Below are 23,341 nucleotides of genomic sequence, written 5' to 3' on the forward strand. Positions count from 1 at the left end.
GACGAGGTAATAATATCTGCAATTGTATTGACTTTTTATAATGTATCATGACGCAGATGCTGTATCAAACTTTAATTACAAAGTAAGTGAGACAGTCAATGGCCTCTTGGCTGATATAGAGGAAAGAATAAGACACCTTCCCATAATAAGTGAAGTGAACCCATAGAAATTAAGACAGAATACAAAAAAACTTGCAGTATAAAAACCCATTGCAGAATTTTAACAAAAACTCTTCACCGGAATTTAAGGATACCATTACCTTTGCTTAGATTTTTTTTTTAATATCTAGCAACAAACATTTTCATCTCAAATGCTCCGTCGTTATTTTGATTTTAAAGCAACTTCAAAATGAAGGAGATTTCATTTTAATTGTATTTTTTTTTTAATTTTATGTTATGTTTTACCTTATAAATCAGTCAGTTGTAAACCTATTTGATGATTGGGAAATTCTTATTTTATTTGAAAGGATATAGTAATATCTTGGCTATATAAAAAATTTATCAAAATTTTGTTTTCAAATCGATATACCCAACTGATCGTGCCACACTTGAAGTCCCTTTTTTATTGTCAAAGTTCTGTATAGGCTACATTTATGCATCTGAAATAGTGGCATATAATTTATGAATAAATTTTTTAGTAGTGTAAATAAAAAGTAACAGGACACTAACTAAATTACTAAATTTTATTATACGCCAACATATCGGGTGAACGTTCATAACCATGGTTATATGGGATATTTGTTTTATTAAATCACTACAGGATATCAAAATAATCGTCTTATACTCCCATTCTATAAAATTAATCGCTCATATTTATACTATTAATAATTCCACCAAATACGGACATTGGGACCGCCCGCTGCAATACAACTGTTATGAAATAGAATCGAATTTACAAAATTTTAGTCATCATACAGTTCAGGAAATAATTTCCTTTATTACAACGTACATAAAGTTGAAAATCTTTAAGCTTTTACGTAAGGAGTGTAGGGATAATTTGGTTTGTACACTTATCCGTTTTACGTTCCTTGCCTCTTGTTTTTGATGCAAGGCCTTCAAGTTATTGTCTTATTAATATATTGAACTTTCTCGCCATTGTGTTTAGGTAGTGTTTTGTATGTACCACTGCTGATTGTATAGCGTCATATAATCCAAGGCAGTGGGTTTTAAAAATTAACAGATACGTGAGTGCCTAATATCGGGTTACTTTGGTAAAGTTTGGAAACTTTTTTTTTTTAAATAGGACGTAAACGAATTTATTGCCTTGTGTTTATTTGACACTTACACGAATCATCATCATTTGTAAACATCCAAAATCATCGAAGCTAAAGATCATGAGTTTCGTTTTAATTCAAAATCACTTTGGTTTGTTGAAAAAATCAATCCCAGAATTTGATTTGAATAAATAACCTCTTACATAAAAACAGATTGTGGTCTCGCATTAGAATGGACTACTCCTTCCTTTCCCGTGGATTTAGTAAGAGACGACAAAGGAAACTTAATGGTCGAGGAATAGGCAATAACGTTCCTTTTAAAACATCACTAAAGCCAGTTAGGCTTTAGTGCAGTTGCCAATCTGCCTGGCAAGCATGCCAACTACTGGCAAAACTCCTTTTGTGGGAAGACCTATGTTCAGCATTGTACAGTTAACTTCTGATATAATTATAAAATAATATCAGAGATTGTTAAGTTTATAATTGATTTACATATCTATTACGTCTGTCTCGCATTAGGGTAGGCAGAAACAGTGGAACGCCAAATGCTTCGAGTCAATTATTTTCAAATATTACTCAAATCGGAATTTAGGAAAGCGTGATAACATAGAGAATGATTAAAATACTTTTTATAAGACTCCACTTAGAAACATGTAAGTGACATTAGCCGAATACCAACAAGCTACTTAACGTGTCATTACAATGGATATGTTTATTCATAAAGCACACTCCAGGCCATAAATTTTTAGTACTTTAGATTATTAATTACGTGTATCGTCGCGTGTAAGGTCTTTAATTAGAATACTGTATTCTAATGGTTTTAATCTAAACGAATAGATAGTAGCTAGGTGTCTAAAAAATATTAATGTAACTAACAGATAAGATACTTGGATTTTATATTTTATGTAGGATTTTGATTTAAAATTAATATTAGCCAAGAAACTACAGTTATGTTTTTTACGAATAAATCTTATTTCATTTCAAAGATTATTATATTGATTTATTTATACTTTTGCACACATTAAGATATGTCTACAGGGCGGACTTAATGCCTGATGGCATTCTCTACCAGTCAACCCTTACGATAAACAAAGAGAGTAAATGGCGAATCTTAGATTTTTTTCAATTCAATTCAATTCAATTTATTTATTGCATTCTACAATATTATTATAAAAGATATTAGTAATTGATATAGTACATTGTATATCCTGTAGGGCGCATTATTTAAATTAAAATTGTAAATTAAATAAATATTTTGAGAAATAACAACAATTTAAGATTCATATCAACATCATAATCCTATAAGCCTTTAACTGTCCTTAGTAGTCAGTAGTTGCTATGCTTGGCAGGTGAATTGGCAACAGCAGTCAGCCTTTAGAGATGTTTTAAGACGAACGCTTATGCCCATCCCTTGCCCTTCCTTAGTCGGCTCTTACGACACCTACGGGATAGGAAGGGGTGGCCTACTCTATGTAGGGACCACACGGCTAATCATCCTCTCCTTTGGTCTCCCCTTAGGGGGGTTTAACTAGTAGTTAAAACATCACTAAAAACCTAACTGCAGTTGGTAACCCGCCTGCCAAGCGTGACAACTACAAATAAAACTCATGGGGAAGGCTTATGTTCAGCAGTGGACGGTAATTACCAGATAATGATAAAGTGCTATCGACTATGTAATAATAAGATAAATTTTAATACACTCTCTATACATGTACATTATTCTGTGACATATTTATGTAATAAAAATATTGAATATATAAATAAGGCGGCCATAAAGTATCAAAAATATTTTTTTACACTCGAATGTTTTATGGCTTTGTCGCGTCCACTGGTTAGAACAATGCATTAAAACTAAATAAACCGAATATTGCCAGTCTTAAAATGATATCGATTACAAAACTATGATTAATAGTCACTCGGTAATCTCTGTATCGAATACAGTATCGATGTAGTAGGCCGGCGTTCTGTCAGTAACAAATGATACTTGTAGCTCCAAATCTTGATCGCGGAGTAATGAAGACTTTGGCTTTTTTCTCTAATGTTATCACAGCCATCGGAATAAATGCAAATTACAATATATAAGTTGTATGCGATTTTTAATGTATTTATTGATTTAATTGACTTGTGGTACAAAATAGGCCATCACTACTTTTCCGTAAGAGGCGACTAAGGGAAAAAAATAGCCGAGAGATGGGTAGTAGCGTCATATTACGAAAAGCCTAATTGCGGTTGTTAAATTGCCTGCCAAGCGTGCCAACTACTAAAACCCCCTTCTATGGGGAAGGCCTATGTTAACAGTGGACAGTTAACGGCTAAAATGATGATGATGATGATGATGATGATATCATCAATACTATAAATGTGAATCTTTGTAAGGATAGATGGGTGGATGTTTGTTACTCTTTCACGCAAAAACTGCTAAACAGATTTAAATGAAATTTGGTACAGGTATGTCCTAATTTAGCAAACAGGATATTTTATATATCTTGTGATTTACGGACAAAGCCGTAAGATACAGTTAGTCTGTTACAGAGATATAAAGATGACTGATAGTGTTGCGTTGAGTAAATAATGGATGCCTATACATAAGTTATGGTAGCCGCCTACTATCAAATGGGCCGTATGTTTGTTTACCATCTCAGTGATATTAAAAAAAAAAAAATGAAAAAGGAGAAAAATATAAATTCAAAGGCTTTACGATGTATTGTGTGTCATCTACAGTAGTGTTCATGTAAATACGGGTAGGTGACGCAATCCGAGTGGCTACCAAGCTGATGGCCCACCTGATGGAAAGTGGTAACCGTCGCCTATAGACATGAGCAGTACCATGGGTATAACAGAGTATACTGTTTTGCCCATATTACCCCCTATGCGTTGCCATTCCTGAGGACTCAGGTGTTATTCCTCTGTACCCTGTAAATTCATTGCTATATCGCATCCTTCAAACCGAAACACAGTCATGCAAACAATTGCTTCACGGTTAAAACACGAATCGGAAAGAGTTGTCCAAGCAAAAGACTTTTGAACAAGATCTCCCTCTGGTAAAAACTATTTCTTTCCTCTTTCCATTCATTATTTTATTATTTGTAGCCATCTTATTTCAGTTTAGTCTTCATTACTTTACTCCAATCAATTAAACGTTCCAAACATGCCTATATATTGTACCATAATACACTGATCTTCTTGTAGTAATAAGTGTATCTACAGCTTAATTTCCCGTCTGTAAAATAAATTAAAATTGTTTTTTAGTTAGATTTAGAAAAAAATCTAGTTTTCAACAAATTTCAGTAAAGTATGTGGTTATCAATTCGGTGGTATTTTTTTACATTTGTTACCTCAGAACTCCGTTATTTTTAAACAGATTTGGAGTTTTTTTTTATCTGGATCTATACGCTTTACGATCGGCCCCATAGAAATTATGACAAAATCGGTTCGGTAATTTAGTTTTTAAATAAAAAAAAAGCTGGTGTTGATTTGATTGAAGTCGGATGTATTTCTTGGAATAAAATCTTTAATTTTTAATTATCTTACAACTGCTGCTAGTTACATTGTTGTATAAAGAGCAAAAATACTTATAATGGCTAATTGTGGGTCCCCATAAGACACGTAGTTTATTATCGAACTATAATAAACACTGCGGTAGCTTGTTTGCAGTATTACATGGATCTTTTATAAAACAATTACAAGGAACAAAGGATATTGTGCTTGTAAAATGGATTCCCTACATTGATGTTTTATGATATAAAACATCATAGTTATTTGCGTAAGCGAAAATTTTTAATTGCTGTTAAATGAATGAATGACGGATCGAATAAATGAATGATTGAATTACTGGTTTATTTTCCTCTTCACAAAAGGTAGTAAAAGCTAACAACTTGAGGTACAATATAAATATGTGAGACCTATTTTGTGAGAAACTGGTGCCTGCAGTAGGTTTTAAAAAAACCTGTGTTTACAAGTCACCAGTGCCCCGTCTCCATGGACTTTGTGTAATCCAACATGGCAAAAAAGTTCAGTAAGGCAACCAATTAATGTTACAATACACAGACAACAATAAAGCGATATAAATTGCAAGAATATACTTAACATTTACAATTTATTAGAATTACAGACTATATGTGTGTTTTTGTGACTATGTGTAACTTTGTGTGGTTGTGTGTGTCAATGTGAGTGTGTGTGTGTGTGTGATGTAGGCATAGGGTTAAATCTAAGAACAAGAATTTACATAGAAGGAATGATAAAATAAAAATTGTAAATCATGTGGTTGCTTCCTTTCTTGCAAATATAATTAGTAAAAAGAGGACGAAAGATATACCATAAGTTGCTATTTTTCTCAATTCTTAGCAGGCTACTGTATAGAAAATGTTATACGACCTTATAACCCTACCAAATTCAGATACAACCTGCTTGCATACTTTCTACATAAACTGTGTCGAATAAATAATTTAGTAATGTAAATGAACAATAAGTACATTTTATATAGCAAAACTTGATTTCAGTCCTTCGACAAAATTGTACTGTGCTTTTTGTATTTCAAAACAATTTCAATTTGACGACGAGATTAACTTGAGGTAATTTGTCATGAACGCAAAACGGTCTTCGTGTAGATCATTAGGTGCGCAAGCGCATGGCCGCTACCGGGTTTCTTAGGGGCGGGACGAGGAATAAGCTTAAGCGGGCGCGGTAATAGTTCATAGGGTGAATTAATCAACTATTATTAGTGTTTAATTGTTTGCTTTAAAAACTCTTTTATATTATTGTATGTTAGTTAAAGTTTAAATATTATCTTTAATTATTTTATTAATATGATAAATTTGAAAGTTTCTAATGATAAATGGATGAATATTTGTTATTCTTTCACGCAAAAATGACTAAACGTATTTTAATGAAATTTGGTATACAGGTAGGTTATATCCTAACTTAGTAAATAGGGTACTTTATGTACTTACTGATTCACGTAGGGGAAACTGCGGAACAGAAGTATTGAATAATATAAAACATATCCTCCATTAAAATAATTATAAGCCAATATAATAATGAAGAGTTCTATGTCTCCAGTCAAACTGTTTATAATTACTCTTCTCCATCCAAAGATTGCCTGGAAGAGATCGCTCTTAGCGATAAGCCCATCCATTGTTTTCTCAGTGTAATATTTTCTTGTATTTGTTTGTATTTATAATAAGTTTACTATTGTAATCCTATGGACGTAACAATAAAGAGTATCTATCTTTTTTATTTACATTGATTTAACATTTAGCATCTTTAAATAATACTATAGAGATAAAAGTGAGTTCGTATATTATCTTTCGGCTGAACCAATTTAATATACACATACTGTTTCAGATTCACACAATGGCTGAAAAAAAACTGTTTATTTATTTATTTTATTCACACTTTACCAACTAAAAAGAGGAATAAAAAATACAGTAAATATTAATGAGAAGTGATACAAAAGGCGGCCTTATCGCTAAGCAATCTCTTCCAGACAAAGGAGATTGAAGATTTCCGATGAAGGAGTAGTTTTACTTTTTAGTACTACTTTTTATCCCCATTAATCCTCATTTTTCTATCACGCGGACGAAGTCGCTGGCGAAAATTAGTACTTAAATAAAACTAAGTAGTCTATTGCACCAAATACCATAAACAATGACAACGAGAAAGGTCCGTCCCCGACAAATAAATCCGGTCATCGTCCAGCAAAATGTGATTAATGATGATTATCCAATGGCAATCATCTCTGAAATGATGCCTTCCGTGTTCAATGCCACTGTGCTTCGCTATGTTAGATCGATGACTTTTTAGATATCAAACGACATGGGACAGCACAAATGTGTAATAGTGTATGGAGATTGTTGGAAGAGATTATTCAGAAAGTGATAGTACGTATTTGGTCTTAGACGAACTTCTTGCTGAGGTTTTTTTTTAATTATTTGTACATTAAAAAAGTTACTTATGATTCATTTGAATACATTATTTTACATAAATATAGTATTTGCACACTAGTTAAAGATGGACACAGTAATAACTAATAACTTATGATCGCTTCCACACAGTGTTTGCTGGAAGAGAACTCTTACAGTGTTAAGCTGTTGTACATTTTTCATCAAAATAATTTGTATAAATCAAATGTTTGTGTGGAATAAAGTATAAATAAATAATTACAATTATGTGAAAATAGGTTTTTAAATTATTTGCACTTGTTGCTACAATATTGTAATATTACATAGAAAAAACAGAAGAAGACTTTAGAGAGATTGAATTTGATTTTTCAAAGAGAGCTTATGTAAAAACGAGAAGAAAAGAACGTGTATATTAGTGTTTTTGAAATTTACTCACAACGTCTAAACTAATTATTACAATGATTTTTTTTAAATGACATGCCATTTAGTTGTGATAACAGTACTATAGTAAATATGGACATCTTAAAGTGTTTAAACAAATAAAAAAAAACTTACACTTAATCCTAAAGTAAGCTACTTATGATTTAGAGAATGGTCAGGAATGTTCCTCTTAAAATTTCATAAGAAGCTTAACTACGATTGTCAACCTGCCTGCTAAGCGTGGCAATTACTGGCAAAAGCCCCCTTTTTGGGGGAGGCCTATGTTCAGCAGTGGACGGTTAACAGCTGATATGGTAAGGTACCTCTCAATGATTGCATATTAATAAACGACAGTTTTTTTATCAGGTGAGCCAACAGTTTATTTACCATTCCAAATTACATAAAAAAGGTCTTCGTGTACATTATTTTAAGATATGGCTCCTCCTGTGGATAGAGAGATTTTTTAATTCTTTAGTATAAGGTATTAAACTCCACGATATCATCTTGATAGTTAAATATTTACATAAAATTGGTGTCTTAATATTGAAATAATGTGTGAGAAAAGTAAAAAAATGTAACAGCATTTGATTAACACGTCATGTCGTAAAATGAAACTGGTCTAATTTAAATGACAAGACGTTTTTGTTGAAAAATTTACTGCTCTTTTGAAAAATAAACAGTTCAACTTGTGTCGTAAAATGTTCAAGCAAATTCTTACGATCCGAATGATTGTTATTGTAATAATATAATATTATTACAGTACTGCTAATCTTATACAGCTAAAAGACGATTTTCTATACTTCGTAAAATTAATAATTATAATTTAGAATCGGATAGATCAGTACAAGTGACAACAGATCGTACATAACTCAAAGAACTGATAATTGATGGTAAAGAAAAATTTTTAGGTAGCAATACTACTAAATACTAATATGTTTTTTTAATGAATGATCATGCAATAGAAACTCCTCTTGCACCATCGGTATACGCTGACGAGGCACTACTAAAGGATGATAGGTGAGGATGAAAGCAGGTCAGGTGATCCATCGTGACGGATGTATTAATAATACACCACAATTGTTTCCAGGGGAACCGCAAAGTGGTCGATCTGTCAGAGTATATTTCAAACAATTGGACGCTATTCCCTTTTACTAACAATCTCTACCCTTCCTGACCTAATATTTATTTATTCATTAAAAATATTTACAACATTATAATAGCAAATCAAAGCAAAAGCCAAATCAATGTTACAAATCTAGTGTGCTAATATACATAATTATAATAAAAGTATTTAACCCGACTCCAGATATTTCTGAGCCGTTTCTAATATTTTTAGCAGGCTACTACTAAAAATATGTTGCAATTAGTTGACACTGTGGCTCCAGATTCGTTGAAACAGTTTATGAAGGTATTCATTCAACAGTAGACAATGAATGACTGAAGGGACCAAAGATATACTATAGTCCTCAAGGATAAACTTGACAGGGAGTTCACTCAAAAACCTGAGCATTCGTTATAAAAATTTTAATTAAAAATCTTCAATTAGCTATATTTTTTAATTGATAGAGAATTGTTATATAAATTTATCCACGCCGTGTGTCAATATGGTTTAAGACTCGTAAATTTATAACCACTCATTCCGAATTTACGATCTAAAAGTCTATTCTGAATATTAAATTGCGGTTGAGAGTTTTATAACTTGATCTAAGTAACAGGTAGAAAGTCATAAGATGAAGCGATATCAACGATAATATTATTAATTTATTTTGTTATAAGTATTTAATTTTTAATAATCAACACATCAAAGCTCTTAAATAGTTACTCATTATGTTCTTTCGGAGTATTATGGAACCTAAAGTTTTTATATTCTATGAATGATGACACCTCTACTATTCTTTTCAAAGTTTTAGTCGTATATTTGCTGGTATTGTTTGGGTTATTTAAAGTTTAAAATCATCAGTATATAAAGTTTACAATGACCTACTGAGTTTTTAGATTAAAATGCACTAAAATTCATATTATTGTTCAAAATAAGCGCAGTTGACTAGAGTTTGGAACACTAGGCTGAGAAAATAACAATCTATTTTATATTACTATTATTATAATATAGTTATAATAAGTTTTTCTCTAATATATTTTAAGTAGAAGTCCTACAACTGTATCTATGTTGTATGTTTCTACTTGTAATTAAATTTTAATATTAAATTGACGAAGCTGTTAAAATATTAATTCTTTTCTCTTTTTTTATTATCTGATTAAATTGTAAAAATTTCAATGATCTGTATTTTGACATTATTTACTATTAATTTTTCTTCGCTCTAACATCTCGCTTCCCACTTATAAATTAGACTCATCCTATCACTTTATTGTAAGTGTTGGAACTAAAAGTCTGCATTGATTTATAACTTGCTCGAGTGCTTATACAATTCAAAAGGCACTCATCATAATGGGGTTAAACTTCAACGTAAACATAAATGTTTGAGTCAATTGTTGCAATAGAATAGCATTCATGGAAATACCTTTGAAGATAGAACAGTACATGTAGAGTATTTAAACTATTTAGCATGATTTTTTTTATATTGGTACTGATTGATGACTTAAATATGAATTTCAGTATTATGACATCTCTTACTCCTGCTTATTTAGCAAAACTTCATATATTAGAGAATAACATCTGGGAATGTGATAAAGATGTGGACGATCTAAATCATATTTTCTTTCATGTTTCTTATATGATTTCTCTTACTTGATTCCTCTTTCATTAAGTAAATTATTTTATTAAAAAATCTGCTTCCTACACCATTAGCCCATCCTGACTCTTTGATCTATACTTTAGCTTTCTTTATTTCTCATAGTAATATAAAACTATCACTCCATGAATACCTAATACCAAAATCCTTCTTGTTTTTTTTTAATATTCTGTCTCTCTTCCAATTTGTTAGTGGTATAATGAGCAATATTGGTCCTTTGCCAAAATTAGGGCCTAATGATGCATAACTTGCAATTACCCGCGATTTGGTCTCTGTGATAAGAATATGTTTATTGACAGGAATAATAGCTTTTTTCATCCTATATACGTACGTATATATTACATAATGATTGGTTGAACCGTTAGGTGTCAAGAAGTAACAAACTTACACGTTTATAATTTTAGTAGGGATATTAATCAAATTTAGTTAATGCAAGTTATGTAGCAAATACTTGTCCGGAAAAGCTTTTACAATATTAGAAGTTAATGCTTGATCAGATATGCGCAAGAGCACGCGCGCCGGTGCCAGTGCCGCGCCCTCTGTATCGTTCAATAGCCGGGGTTGGCCTATAAATCTCCGTTCTTTAACTATTTAGAGAAATGTGCATTTAGAAAATCATACATTGAAATATAAAGGTATTATTTGCATGAGTTTTTTAATGATACTTAAAATGGCGATCAAGTTGACAGCTCCTTTATAGATATAATTAGCATCATAGACATAGTAAAATATGTATTCAGGCTCATGGTATTTCTTATGCTTATGTTCCTGAGAACTATGGGATTCGTATTATAATTTTACATTCATACACCACTTCCCAAACTCAAATACATCCATGTGCTTGCTGTTTAACAGCAGAAACACAAGTGTGACAAAAATATCCAAGTAGACAACTTTTGTACAAAATGTCTCTGGTTTTAAGATTGTCCTTAAAACAAATAATTGTTGTTTATGGTTTACCGAAGAAGCAGAGCACAGGTATCTCTCCCAAAAGTGTATTGTTAAAAAACCTCAAAATCTTAGCATTAAAGTAAATGAAATACAGCGACAATCCATCTAGAGGGCATGCCCCTTGTAATGTTCAGAATACTCGCAATAAAATTATGCTTTCACGACAACATCTGCTAAAATGTGCTAATAAGTGACATTTAAAAGGTGCGGCCAAGTTAAATATGCGTCGTGAGCTGTCGGCGCCCTTTGATACCGGACAAAATCATGACGCACGATTTTCGGGTCTGGTCAATTCGGCTTTTAACGCCGCTCCCGGTGTTTATACTATAGGGCATTAGCAATTTAAAAGCAGAAAAAGAACTGGAAATTCTCAACAGCATATTTACTGTAACGGCATGATTATCGAGTCGCGTCTCCAGCACAAACTTTGATCACCTTACACTGCTTTTTAATAGAGCAACTTTAATAAGCTGTTTGTAATTTTGGTGTCATCTGAAATATGAGAGGAGTGCTGGTATATTCTGTTAGGGCATTTTATAGAGTGAGATTGTTAAATTTATCGCCTTTTACTCTTATCGCTGTTGGAAAATCATAAATATAAATTCCACTTAAATATTTATCCGTTCTATATTGATTTTGATTATATCAATATATGGATGTAAGGGTATTTACGTGGGTAGAAAGTTTAGAACGTAGTTACTATCTACTGAGAGCACTGGTAATAGGTTCTACAAACTTGTAAGATTCGCATCTCCGTCGCACGCCTATTTGTTTATGTGTGTAGAAATTACTAGAATTACTGTAAACATGGGTATTAGATAATTTATATATTATTGGAGTATATTATTTTAATATGTATTAGTAAGATTAGCAATCTGGAACAGGTTTTCTTTTTAAATATTTTACTGAGTTAGATGTATTTTGCGGAAGTCCATATGACTAGCTCACTGGCTAATTGATTAGAAAAAAAAAATATTTAATACCTCTACCATTAGTATGCGTGCAAAGTATAGAATTATTGTTAATTATTAAGTAGTATGTATAAAGTTTTTTTGTAATATTTTCAAATTTTACTATGCTATTGTTAATCTCTTATTCTTCTTTCCCTAGACCTCTGGTATGCCAGAACGGCGCGACTTGCACCAACTCGGTAGGCGGCTTCTCTTGCATCTGCGTCAATGGTTGGACTGGACCGGAGTGTTCGGTGAACATCGACGACTGCGCAGGCGCCGCTTGTTTCAATGGCGCCACATGTATTGATAGGGTCGGCTCTTTCTACTGCAAATGTACTCCTGGAAAGACTGGTATGTTTTTTTTTCTCTTTTGTAGATATTAATCAATTTTCATATTAGTGCATGTAAGTGCGCAATCTCAATAAAGAGGTAAAAGCACTAATTATTTATTTGTTTTTCTAGGTCTATTGTGTCACCTAGACGACGCATGCACCTCAAATCCATGTCATGCTGATGCTATTTGCGATACGAGTCCTATCAACGGCTCTTATACTTGCTCATGCGCATCAGGTTACAAAGGTCTCGACTGCTCTGAAGATATTAATGAGTGCGAACAAGGTAACCTTTTTAATTAGATTTTTCTTTATTCTTCTATACACCACGAAGGTAAACAAGCATACTTTCCGTCTGACGGTAAACGATCACTGTAGCTTCTGTTCTTTATGTTTACTAACTACTATACTTTTATTTCGAAATTATATAGTCCCATTCGTGTTTCAATCGTGAAGCAGTTGTGTTTGCATGGCTGTGTTTTGGTTTGAAGGGTGGGATGTGGCGTGAATTTACTGGGTACAGAGGAATAACACCTGAGTCCTCAGGAATGGCAACGCATGGGGGATATCATGGGCGAAAATGTATACTCTGTTATGTCCATGATACTGCTTAAGTCTATAGGCGACGGATACCACTTTCCATCAAGTGGGCCGTCAGCTTGTTTGACATTTTAAGTTATATAAAAAAAAGAAAAAAAATACAATTAAATGGTATATTTGAAATGAAATTGCATTGAAGATTTATATATACATGTAGCTAGCATTTTGCTCGCTGCTTCGTACCTATGGATTTCATAAGTAGAAAAACCAATAAAATGTAATTTCGAATTTTCGGACTTAATTTCGAATTAATTATTAATTATACCAAAATCGGCCCAGTAAATAAATGGAACTTAAAATTTTGTTCGTCATAAATTCCGCCATAAAAGTTCAAAATTTTTTATTGTTTTTAAATTATATGTACATATTATATAATTTTAACATCAAATTTATGTTTCATTCGGGCCCGAAATTCCGAAAATATTTTATGCCTATTTCATGTCTTTTGGCATAGTTATATTAACATTTCTCATTAATATCAGAGGGAGACTTTGTACAGAAATCGTGTTTGGGCACCTCTGTGTCATTACCGTGAAGCAGTTGTGTTTGCATGGCTGTTTCGGTTTGAAGGGTGAGATATAGAAGAGAATTTACGGGGTACAGAGGAACAATACCTGAGTCCTTAGAAATGGCAACGCATGGGAGGTATCATGGGCGAAACAGTATACTCTGTTATGTCCATGGTACTGCTCATGTCTATAGGCGACGGTTACCACTTTCCATCAGGTGGGCTGTCAGCTTGTTTGTCATTGTAAGTTGCATAATTTTATTTTTTTAGTTACAATTTTATTATATTAATAAAAGGTAAGATAAAATACTCGTAGTTAAATACATCGCAAACAATCAATGACTTATTTAGTGTCAATAAACTTAGATCATTGTTTGAATATTCTCGATAATGATTAAGTTCCTCTGTTCGGTGAGTTCGTAGGCGATATTGATGTGATCTTTACTTAATTTTACAGTTTGGCAATATTTATTCTTAAATCGATTTATTAGATGATCATAATTGTAATAGACTCCAGAATGGGTAAATTGTTGATAACGCAGCTGGATATTAACTATAAATTAGTCGATTCAGTCAGTCGATTTTTATTTGACCATAAATTTTTATAGATTAGTGATTGTGTACGTAAAAGGCTTTTAACTACATGTTCTGTTTGTTTAGTATATTAGTTTTTAAATATAAATATGTTTGAGGCGCTTATATTAATAATGACGTTTATTGACATTTTGTTTATGGATCTTAAAAAATAATTATTCCTATTTTGAATTATCTAAGTGTGCTGTGATATTTGTAAGTTTATGTCTTCTATGGTTGTATGGAATACATTATTGTGTAGTAAATAAATATTTCAGCCAAAACCCACCTATGGGGAAGGCCTATGTTCAGGAATGGGCAGTGAACGGTTGATACGATGATGATTGACTCTGTAATTTTACTACCAAATCTCACCCTTCAAAGTGAAGCAGTCATGCCAGCACATCTGTTTAACGGCAAAACACGACTGAGATAGAAGTATCTAAAGAGACGTCTTTTGTCTTTTGTGAGGTTTTAAAGTCTTCCTCTGATTATCGCGGTCTTCTATCGAAATTATCCTACTACGGACTTTCCGAGAGTCTTTGTAAATGGATTACCAGCTTTTTGTCCGGCAGACTCGTAAAAACCGTTATAGATGGTTACTGCTCCGATAGCATGGACATTTACGCTGGCATTCCGCAGGGCTCTGTGCTATCCCCAATACTGTTTCTACTGCATATTAATGATATGGTAACTTTAGGTGACATTCATAGTTATGCTGATGACAGCAGTGGGGATGACCAATATACTTAGCTATATAGCAATGTAGTTAGCTGGCGTTTATTGGCTACGGTAACCGCTTACCATCAAGTGGACGCCCGTGAAGGATAATAAGTGAGAATGATAACGCAGGTCAGTTAGCCCATCGTGATGAATACACCTGGAATTCAGCACCATGGTTTCCAGAGGGGACCACGTGGAGGTCGACCTGATAGAGTATATCGCTAGCAATGGGGCTAGTAGCCTACATTACCAACAATCCCTTCCCCCACCACCTCAGTAGTATAAAAAAAATATCGTACGTGTGTTACATTTGCTTTAACTTACGCTTCCATTTCAGGTTCTCCATGCGAACATGATGGTATTTGCGTTAACACTCCTGGCTCTTTCGCTTGCAACTGCTCAGTCGGCTTCACCGGACCACGCTGCGAGACCAACGTGAACGAATGCGAGAGCCACCCTTGCAGGAACGACGGCTCCTGTCTCGACGATCCTGGCACCTTTCGATGTGTCTGCATGCCTGGTAAGTTTGTCAATATTATTACTTTCTATTAATGAGGAATGATTTCCTTTGATGCTATCAGATTTGATCAATAGGAATATCGTGTATCAAGTTGTATTCTAATGTATTCGAGAACATAAATATTGAAACTAAGGTTGTCTTAGATTGCTTTCAACAATAAGACCGCCTTACTATATTTATACAATCCTGTCTTTACAGTCTGGTTTATTCTCTATATTGTATAATGTAAATAAACTATAATCAGTCGGTTATTCATTATTTATATTGGCCGAATCTGATTTCGTCGATAAAATGTGTACATATCGACTCTTATGTTCACCATAATGGCAACCTATCTTTTAAACAACGTCAACAAAGAAATTACTTAAATATTATCTATGGTACATATTATCTATTTTACATACAATATTGTGTATGTAGCTAATATTTTTCTTTCATAGTATGTGCAGTATACATTTTTTATTTCATCCACATTCATAACTTGTTTTGTATACGCACGTGGTATACGCACTTACATATGTAAGAGAGTTTCGTCTTGGACTTAGTTCGCATTCGATTCTCTCTGCCAACCTTAAGAGACATCGCGTAGAAATAGATTTTGTAAACTGCGTTAACTTTCTAATCAGTAAGTTAATTCCCCTTATTTACTGGGGTTATCTAAACAGCACCATTGTGGATACAATCTAAGATTTCTCCACGAAACGGTAAATGATGCAAGACTTGACGTTGCGGAGTTACAATTTGCTCCTAGGTTGACGGTGGTCGCCTGATGATTATCATTAAGTAGACAGAGACAATAGCGTGTGAGGGAGTTGGAGATATAAATGCTTAAGGTTGGCAGTTTTAGAAATTATGCTTGCAAAATTATGCAATTTAAATTTTTCAAATTAGATTATGGTTAAAGTTATAAAATTTAAAAATGTTACTATAGTTTGCATTAAAGATTAATTTGTTTGTAGAACATATTTATATACCTAGTACTTATTTTAGTGAACTAGGTATTATTTTACCAAAGTCCATAACACTGGTTATTTGATTATAATTATTTTGTTTAATTCCGCTACCATTAGTTTGTGTGTGACTGCCAACACTCGAAGTTTGATCACCACTATTACTATTAGAAGTTCCATATTAGCTATTAATGTTCGACGGCAGTTTTGTACATGTTCGTATTGTGATATGTGTTCCACCTCTAAACGAGACATCTTCAGGCAAATTATTCAAATCATTACTTGAAGCCTTGTTTTTCACCATTCTGCATCCAAACTTTGAAATATTTATATACTTAATTTCTATTTTTACTTTTCTATAATTATACTAAATATTAATTTCGAAATATTCGAATTTATGATAAGTAATAGTATCTTCTGGATAAGCGCTTCTCAATTTAGTGTTGCCTTTAGTAGGTCCTTACTTTACCTTTCCAGCGAGATAAGTCCTAGTTAAAACCTGTCTATGTATACTATGAAGAGGAAAGATATTATTTGGAATGCATAAATTTAAAAACAACTCAACCGATTTTCTTAATACTTTCCCCTAAAGAACGCTATATCATCAGCATAATAGCGTATACTTGTATAATTTTCGAAAATTCTATCTGTCCGTGCAAAGCCGGACCGGATCGCTAGACACTAATAAAAAGAAAACATAACATGCACTTAATTATTTTTGCTTTGCCTAGCCAATATTATTTTGCAAAAGATTACTCAAGTAAAGTATACATTCATCATCTGCAATAAATAGCTTCGAGATGAAGGGTGCAGATTTTCACACCTCACATTGAACAGTGCCTGCAAATAGAACTTATAATGCCATTATCTCGTATGCGAACCTTTCGCCTACACATTCATACGTCTTCGCACCAACGTGATCATTAGAACTATAAAAATAAATCGAGGCAGCCCTAACTAAGACCCGATTCCCATAGCGATGAGAGCGGCGCCCGCGCATTGTCTGTGACGCGGAAACCTGCGCTTGCGCACCAAACTGTCAGTTACACCTCTATTTCTCCGTAATAAGACCGATTATTGAAATCTCCACGTTCAGACACCTGTCAATTTGATAAGTAAATGGTAGTTTTATTGCGTTTACGTAAATTATATTTAATGTTAAATTATAGCTGTGAGTAGTCTGGCACAGTGGTGCGTGAATTTCAAAGGTTATGCACCTACTAACTGATTCTAATACATAATTGCTTCCTGCCTGATTTTTTCTATGGGATGAAAATGCAATGGTAACTTCGCCTACACTATCGGTATACGCTGATGGGGAGTCAGTGAGGGATAAAAAGTGAGGATGACAGTAGGTCAATTGGCCCATCGTGACAAATTTGCTAGGATTTAACCGAGGTGGTTTCCAGGTGGAACCGCGTAGAGGTTGACCTGATAGGGTATCAGGTCAACCTCTACGCGGTTCCACCTGGAATATGTATTGCTAGTAATGGGGAAATTAGACCCCATTACTAACAATCCCTTGCCCTCCCAACAATATTACTTCTTTTATGTATTTTCTTTTTACCTCGTTTTATGTGTATCTATCTATCTATGTCTTTTGGTATTTGTGTGTTTTAAGTAATGCAAATGAATCATATATCTATCTATCTATATACTAAATGTGTATTTATCTAAGTAATTAAGTACATATCCGTCTTCTAAAAGTAAAGATAAAATATACAAAAGATGTCAGCGATGCAACGCAATGACGCGAACGGGACCACTCATCGGAACGATATTCTACAAACGAATATATCTGTCTCGTTCTCACACCACTCATGCATATGCTTTATCCCGTTCTAGCGATTAAAACCATAGTATTATATAACCCGTCCAACGCCAACATGATGGGGTTTATATGGAATTTGATCCTCTACTTGGTTATTTATTTTCGGTCGCGAAGCAGTATCTCGTGGCGAGACAACGTTGAGCACTTTGTTCATTCGAATAACGTACTCTCGATAAATATTTATTGCTTTTTACATGTAGTTTGAGTCGATTTGAAATTTTTATCCGTTTATTACAAAGTTCGTAGGTAGTTGTTGAAGGAAGTAGCGTGTTGTATGAATTTTAATGTTATTTAAGAAAAAAAATATATAATAAATAAATCTTTTAATGTTTCTACTTTTGATTAAAAAAAAATGCTAAAAAGAAAGTTCAGCAATTAGTTTTTAAGGACTTTAATTACTTCGGTCCTCACGTCATATTAATGAAGTTCCTGTTTCGTGTAATTTTTTTTCTTTACTTTATTTTAAATTTCCATAGACATAGGTTATAATGGTTTGTTATGAAAATTAATCGATGATTTACTCGACTGAGGTCGATTCGTCCCATCACTACTCTATGCATGAGTGAACGCCAGACCTGTCTGGCTAGTAGACGAATAAGGGCATGAGGGAGCCGGCCATGACGACATTACAATTTTTTTATAACATAAACATGTCCCCTAGGACTTTGCACTCGTGCTTTTTGTAATAACCGTTCAAGTAGAATGTTTCCGACGCAAAAAAATACTGCTACAGTGTTGCCAGCTCTGTGTAATATGCTAAGAACTTTATTATATAACTAACTTATCACACGCGTGGTTTTCTGAAATAGGAAATAGACTTATTTCTATATGTCTTATCGAGATAAAATGTAGACCAGTTTTTAAGTTATACTTTCAGGAATACAACAGTGAAAATCACATTCAATTTGGTGTAGTAGTTTTTGCGTAATGCTTGAACAAATAAACAGATGGTTAGACAGTTAGATAGACAGACAAAATTCCTAAAAATGATTGTATTGTCTTTTATTGCTCCTATCGAAATTTCTTACATCCTTTTTTTTTTATATAATTACCATGTACAGACACCATCCAGTTACAATTTTATTATATTTGCTAACGATTAAATACAATCAAGATTCCAATTGTACTCGTAATTACGTGATCTAGGTGGTTTAATACACCAACTAATCTTCTGATGGTCGTGGATTCGGTACCCGCACAATACAATTTATCGTTTGTATGATTGTATTAATTTGGGTATTTTCTATATATAATATGTATGTATTAAATTATATATTTCAGTTATATTGTACTTATCGTATAAGCGTTGCTTAGTTTGGGATTTTTTTTAATGGATGATAATGAAATGGTAACCCCGCTTGCGCTATCGTTATACACTGGCTCGGCACTAGTTTTTTATTTTAATGGGTGACAATGGTATGGTAACCCTGTCTACGCTATCTATATACACTGACGGAGCACCAGTGAGGGATGACAGATGAGGATGAAAGTAGGTCAGTTAGCCCATCCTGACGAATTCTACTAGAACGATGATAGTCACGATAGTTTCCAGGGGGAACCACGTGGAGGTCGACCTGACAGGGTATATTGCTCGTAATGGGGCTATTTGACCCCATTACTAACAATCCCTTTCCCCCAAGCAGGCCACTAGTGAGGGATGATAGGTGAGGATGAAGCAGGCCAGTTAACCCACCGTAATGAATTTAACAATAAATTAAACACGATGGTTTCCAGGGGGAAATACGAGAAGGTCGACCTGACAGGGTATATTGTTATAAATCCCCATTACTAACAATACCTTCTTCCCCCTTTGTTTGGGATTAGGTGGCGTTATATATATATATATATATATATATATATATATATATATATATATATATATATATATATATATATATATATATATATAATTAGTGTATAAATAAAGGAAAATATAAACAGTATGATTAATTAGATGTATAAAATTGTTCTTGTTACTTCAAATACATAGAATAATTGATACTAACAATAACAACTTGATGTATTAATAACAGTGCTGTTCTCTGGTTAAGATATATTATTAAAGACACAACAGTGGCGTTTCTAAAATGTATCATTCCCTAATAACTGGTTGTAGATTCAGATTCTTTGTTGATCCAATTTAAGATATAATAATTATAGTATTTGGATACTAAACAGTTAGGTGGGCAGATAACCACCTGTATGAATAAATGTAACTGTTTTTCTTAATAGCAAGTGTTAAACAATCACGCTATGCAGTTAAATTTTATTTCTTTTTATGCTGCTAGAATCGAACTAAATAGTTACCGTTGACTATATACCAGAAAAACGTCATGGACTTCACAAAAGGTGGTATAAAAGGTCGTATAAGCAATAAGCGTGGTAACTACTGACAAAACCCCCTATGGGGGTATCCTATATTCAATAGTGGACAGTTAATGGCTGATATGATGATTTTTTTTATACAACTTAGAATGGCAAACAAGCTGACGGCCCACCTGATGGAAAGTGGTAACCGTCGCCTATAGACATGAACAGTACCATGGACATAACAGAGTATACTGTTTCGCCCATGATACCCCCATGCGTTGCCATTCCTGAGGACTCAGGTGTTATTCCTCAGTACCCTGTTATTTCACGCCATATCCCACCCTTCAAACCGAAACACAGCCATGCAAACACAATTGCTTTACGGTTGAAAAACGAATGGGACAGAGGTACCCAAGCAAACGACTTTTGTACAAAGTCTCCCTCTTGATGAGTTCCACAAAGAAAACCGACTTCAATTGTGATAAAACCATTTTTTTAAAACTTCCAAGGGACCAGTCTGTAAGTACATTCTTTCAAATGAAAATAGGAGTTACTAAATCGGTTTACAACTGACGGAATTATGAGGTAATAAACATAAAAAATACAATCAAAAGGTTCTCTAACCTGCTTCTTTTTCAAGTCGATTGAACGTATAGAAATTTAGTTGTTGCTTGTCAAGTGACAGTCACTACAAATGTTATATGATTTCATTCTCAAATAACTAACCCACCTGGTCGTGTTATCTAAACGCGTATTAAACATTAAAATATGCACATAAAGGCGGTATTAACATGCGCTGGTCATTCCCATTGCGGGTTGTGATCCGAAATCGTGACGGTCTCCTTAACTGTGCAAGTTACAGGCGCTAGCGATAAGATATGTCGTGACTGGATTGTGCTCGAGTCGGTCTGGAATGTGGGAAAGACTTTCACGTTGATAATTTGATAAATGCGAAGCGGTATTTTAATAAATTTGGTCTGACTGTACGAATGAGTAATAATAGTACAGTCTGAAGAATACTGCGTTGCAAGGAGTCGGTGAATGCAGGTGGCTCAGGACCGTTCCTCATGCCAGTCTATGGGGCTGGTCTATGCTCAACAGTAAATATCTAAGGGCTAATATGATAATGATGATGAAAGAGCTCTCAAGTCATTCATCTCTAGATGAAGCAATGCATCCTCAATTATTATGTGATCGATTGTGGTATTTTAAACATTGGGTCAGTGTTTGATAAAAATAGTAACAATTATCTCTTGTTTAGTCGTGTCGTTCTGGCATAGTATAGGCTATCCCTTCCTTTCCCGTGCGTGTCGTAAGAGCGACTAAAGGAGGGCGAAAGATGGGCAGCAGTATCCTTCTAAAAACATCTTTAAATACTGACTTGCCAATGTACTTGCCAAGCGTGGCAACTACTGGCAAACCCCCCAAGGAGGAGGATATGATGATGTTGATCTCGTTTATGTAAAGACACTTTTCGTTTTGAACATTAATAATATAGACGTAATATATTATGACAAGTTGCAAGGCCAGATATAAAAAACGTTAAATGTATACAAAAAATTATACATGATATCTAAGTGATGAAAATGATGAAATTTATGGTTGCAGAATTAAGAATAATTTAATATAGTTCTAAAATTTAACAATCTGACTTTTGAAATATTTGTGTATTAAAAGCACACAATTTTTTCAAAAAAGATAAAATTCTCTGTGTGTGAACAAAAACAAATCGTCGAAATCGTCCGTAATTGACAAAGACATCGTATACCATAAATTTTTAAGGTTAATTAAAAATAATTAGAAATTAAGAATGTAGTTATTTAATGGAACATTTTAAAACAATAAAAGTAGGTATAAAGAACAAGGAAGTCGATTCTACAATAACTATTAAATCGCTATGTGCTTATGACATGTTAAATTCATTGGACCGCGACACGCCGCATGCGCGAGCGCACGAGGGCGTGGCGTCCCCCCTCCACCTACCATTTTAGTACAATAAACGTTCAATAGGCCATGTTCTGTTACAGAAATATGTTGCATACTAACATTTATTTCTTGGAATAGTTAATTTAATATACAACATTGCTTATTTTGTCTATATGTTCACACGTTTTTGCTGGATGCGGCATGTTATATATGTACCTACTTAATTTTAGCTCCAATGTTATGTACCGATATAGAAATTGTGTATTATGTACTTTAAATTTTTTATGAGATATTTTTTTTGTATATTTACAATTACAGTACATCAATAAATTAAAATTAAGATACAATTTCTTAAATAATATTACTAATTATAAATAATTATAAACTACTTGGGGACTATATATTTATATGAAGCAGCGTACCCGAGATACTGACAGTATTACCTCTTTGGTTTACTAAACTTATCTTTTGCGCAAAGTAGCTATCAGCTCTCGGGTCACCAGTAACCTCGATGAGGGGCGCTGCCATCGTCCGATAAAAATTCTTTGCATCTGGTCTGATAGGTGGAGTCTAGTGGATGATAACGGAATGGTGACCCCGTCTGCGCTATCGATATACACTGGCGGGGCACTAGTGAGGGTTGATAAGTGAAAATGAAAAGGTAGGTCAGTTAGCCCATCGTGATGAATTCACTTACCATTGAACACGATAGTTTCCAGGGAGAACCGTGTGGAGGTCGACTTGACCTCATATTGCTAGCAAGGGGTTTTTTTATGGGTGATAATGGAATGGGAACCCCACTCGCGCTAACGGTATACACCGGCGGGGCACCAGTGAGGGATGATAGGAGAGGATGAAGCAGGTCAGTTAGCCCACCGTGA

The 23,341-nt window shown here is 33.7% G+C and overlaps 1 protein-coding gene across 2 annotated transcripts in view; it reads left to right on the plus strand.

The window, feature by feature from the left end:
* The window catches only part of LOC113522777 (neurogenic locus Notch protein), a 177,339-nt gene that overhangs the window by 122,188 nt on the left and 31,810 nt on the right, over positions 1-23,341 (plus strand). For both annotated transcript variants that reach the window (XM_052901833.1, XM_052901834.1), the window contains exons 6-8: positions 12,345-12,538; positions 12,650-12,805; positions 15,261-15,443. In XM_052901833.1, coding sequence (XP_052757793.1) covers positions 12,345-12,538; positions 12,650-12,805; positions 15,261-15,443 — 533 coding nt within the window. The remainder of the gene's footprint in view (positions 1-12,344; positions 12,539-12,649; positions 12,806-15,260; positions 15,444-23,341) is intronic.

This window comes from Galleria mellonella, unplaced genomic scaffold (assembly GCF_026898425.1).
Source record: "Galleria mellonella isolate WM207_F2 unplaced genomic scaffold, CSIRO_AGI_GalMel_v1 utg803, whole genome shotgun sequence".
In the NCBI taxonomy this organism is placed as follows: domain Eukaryota; kingdom Metazoa; phylum Arthropoda; class Insecta; order Lepidoptera; family Pyralidae; genus Galleria; species Galleria mellonella.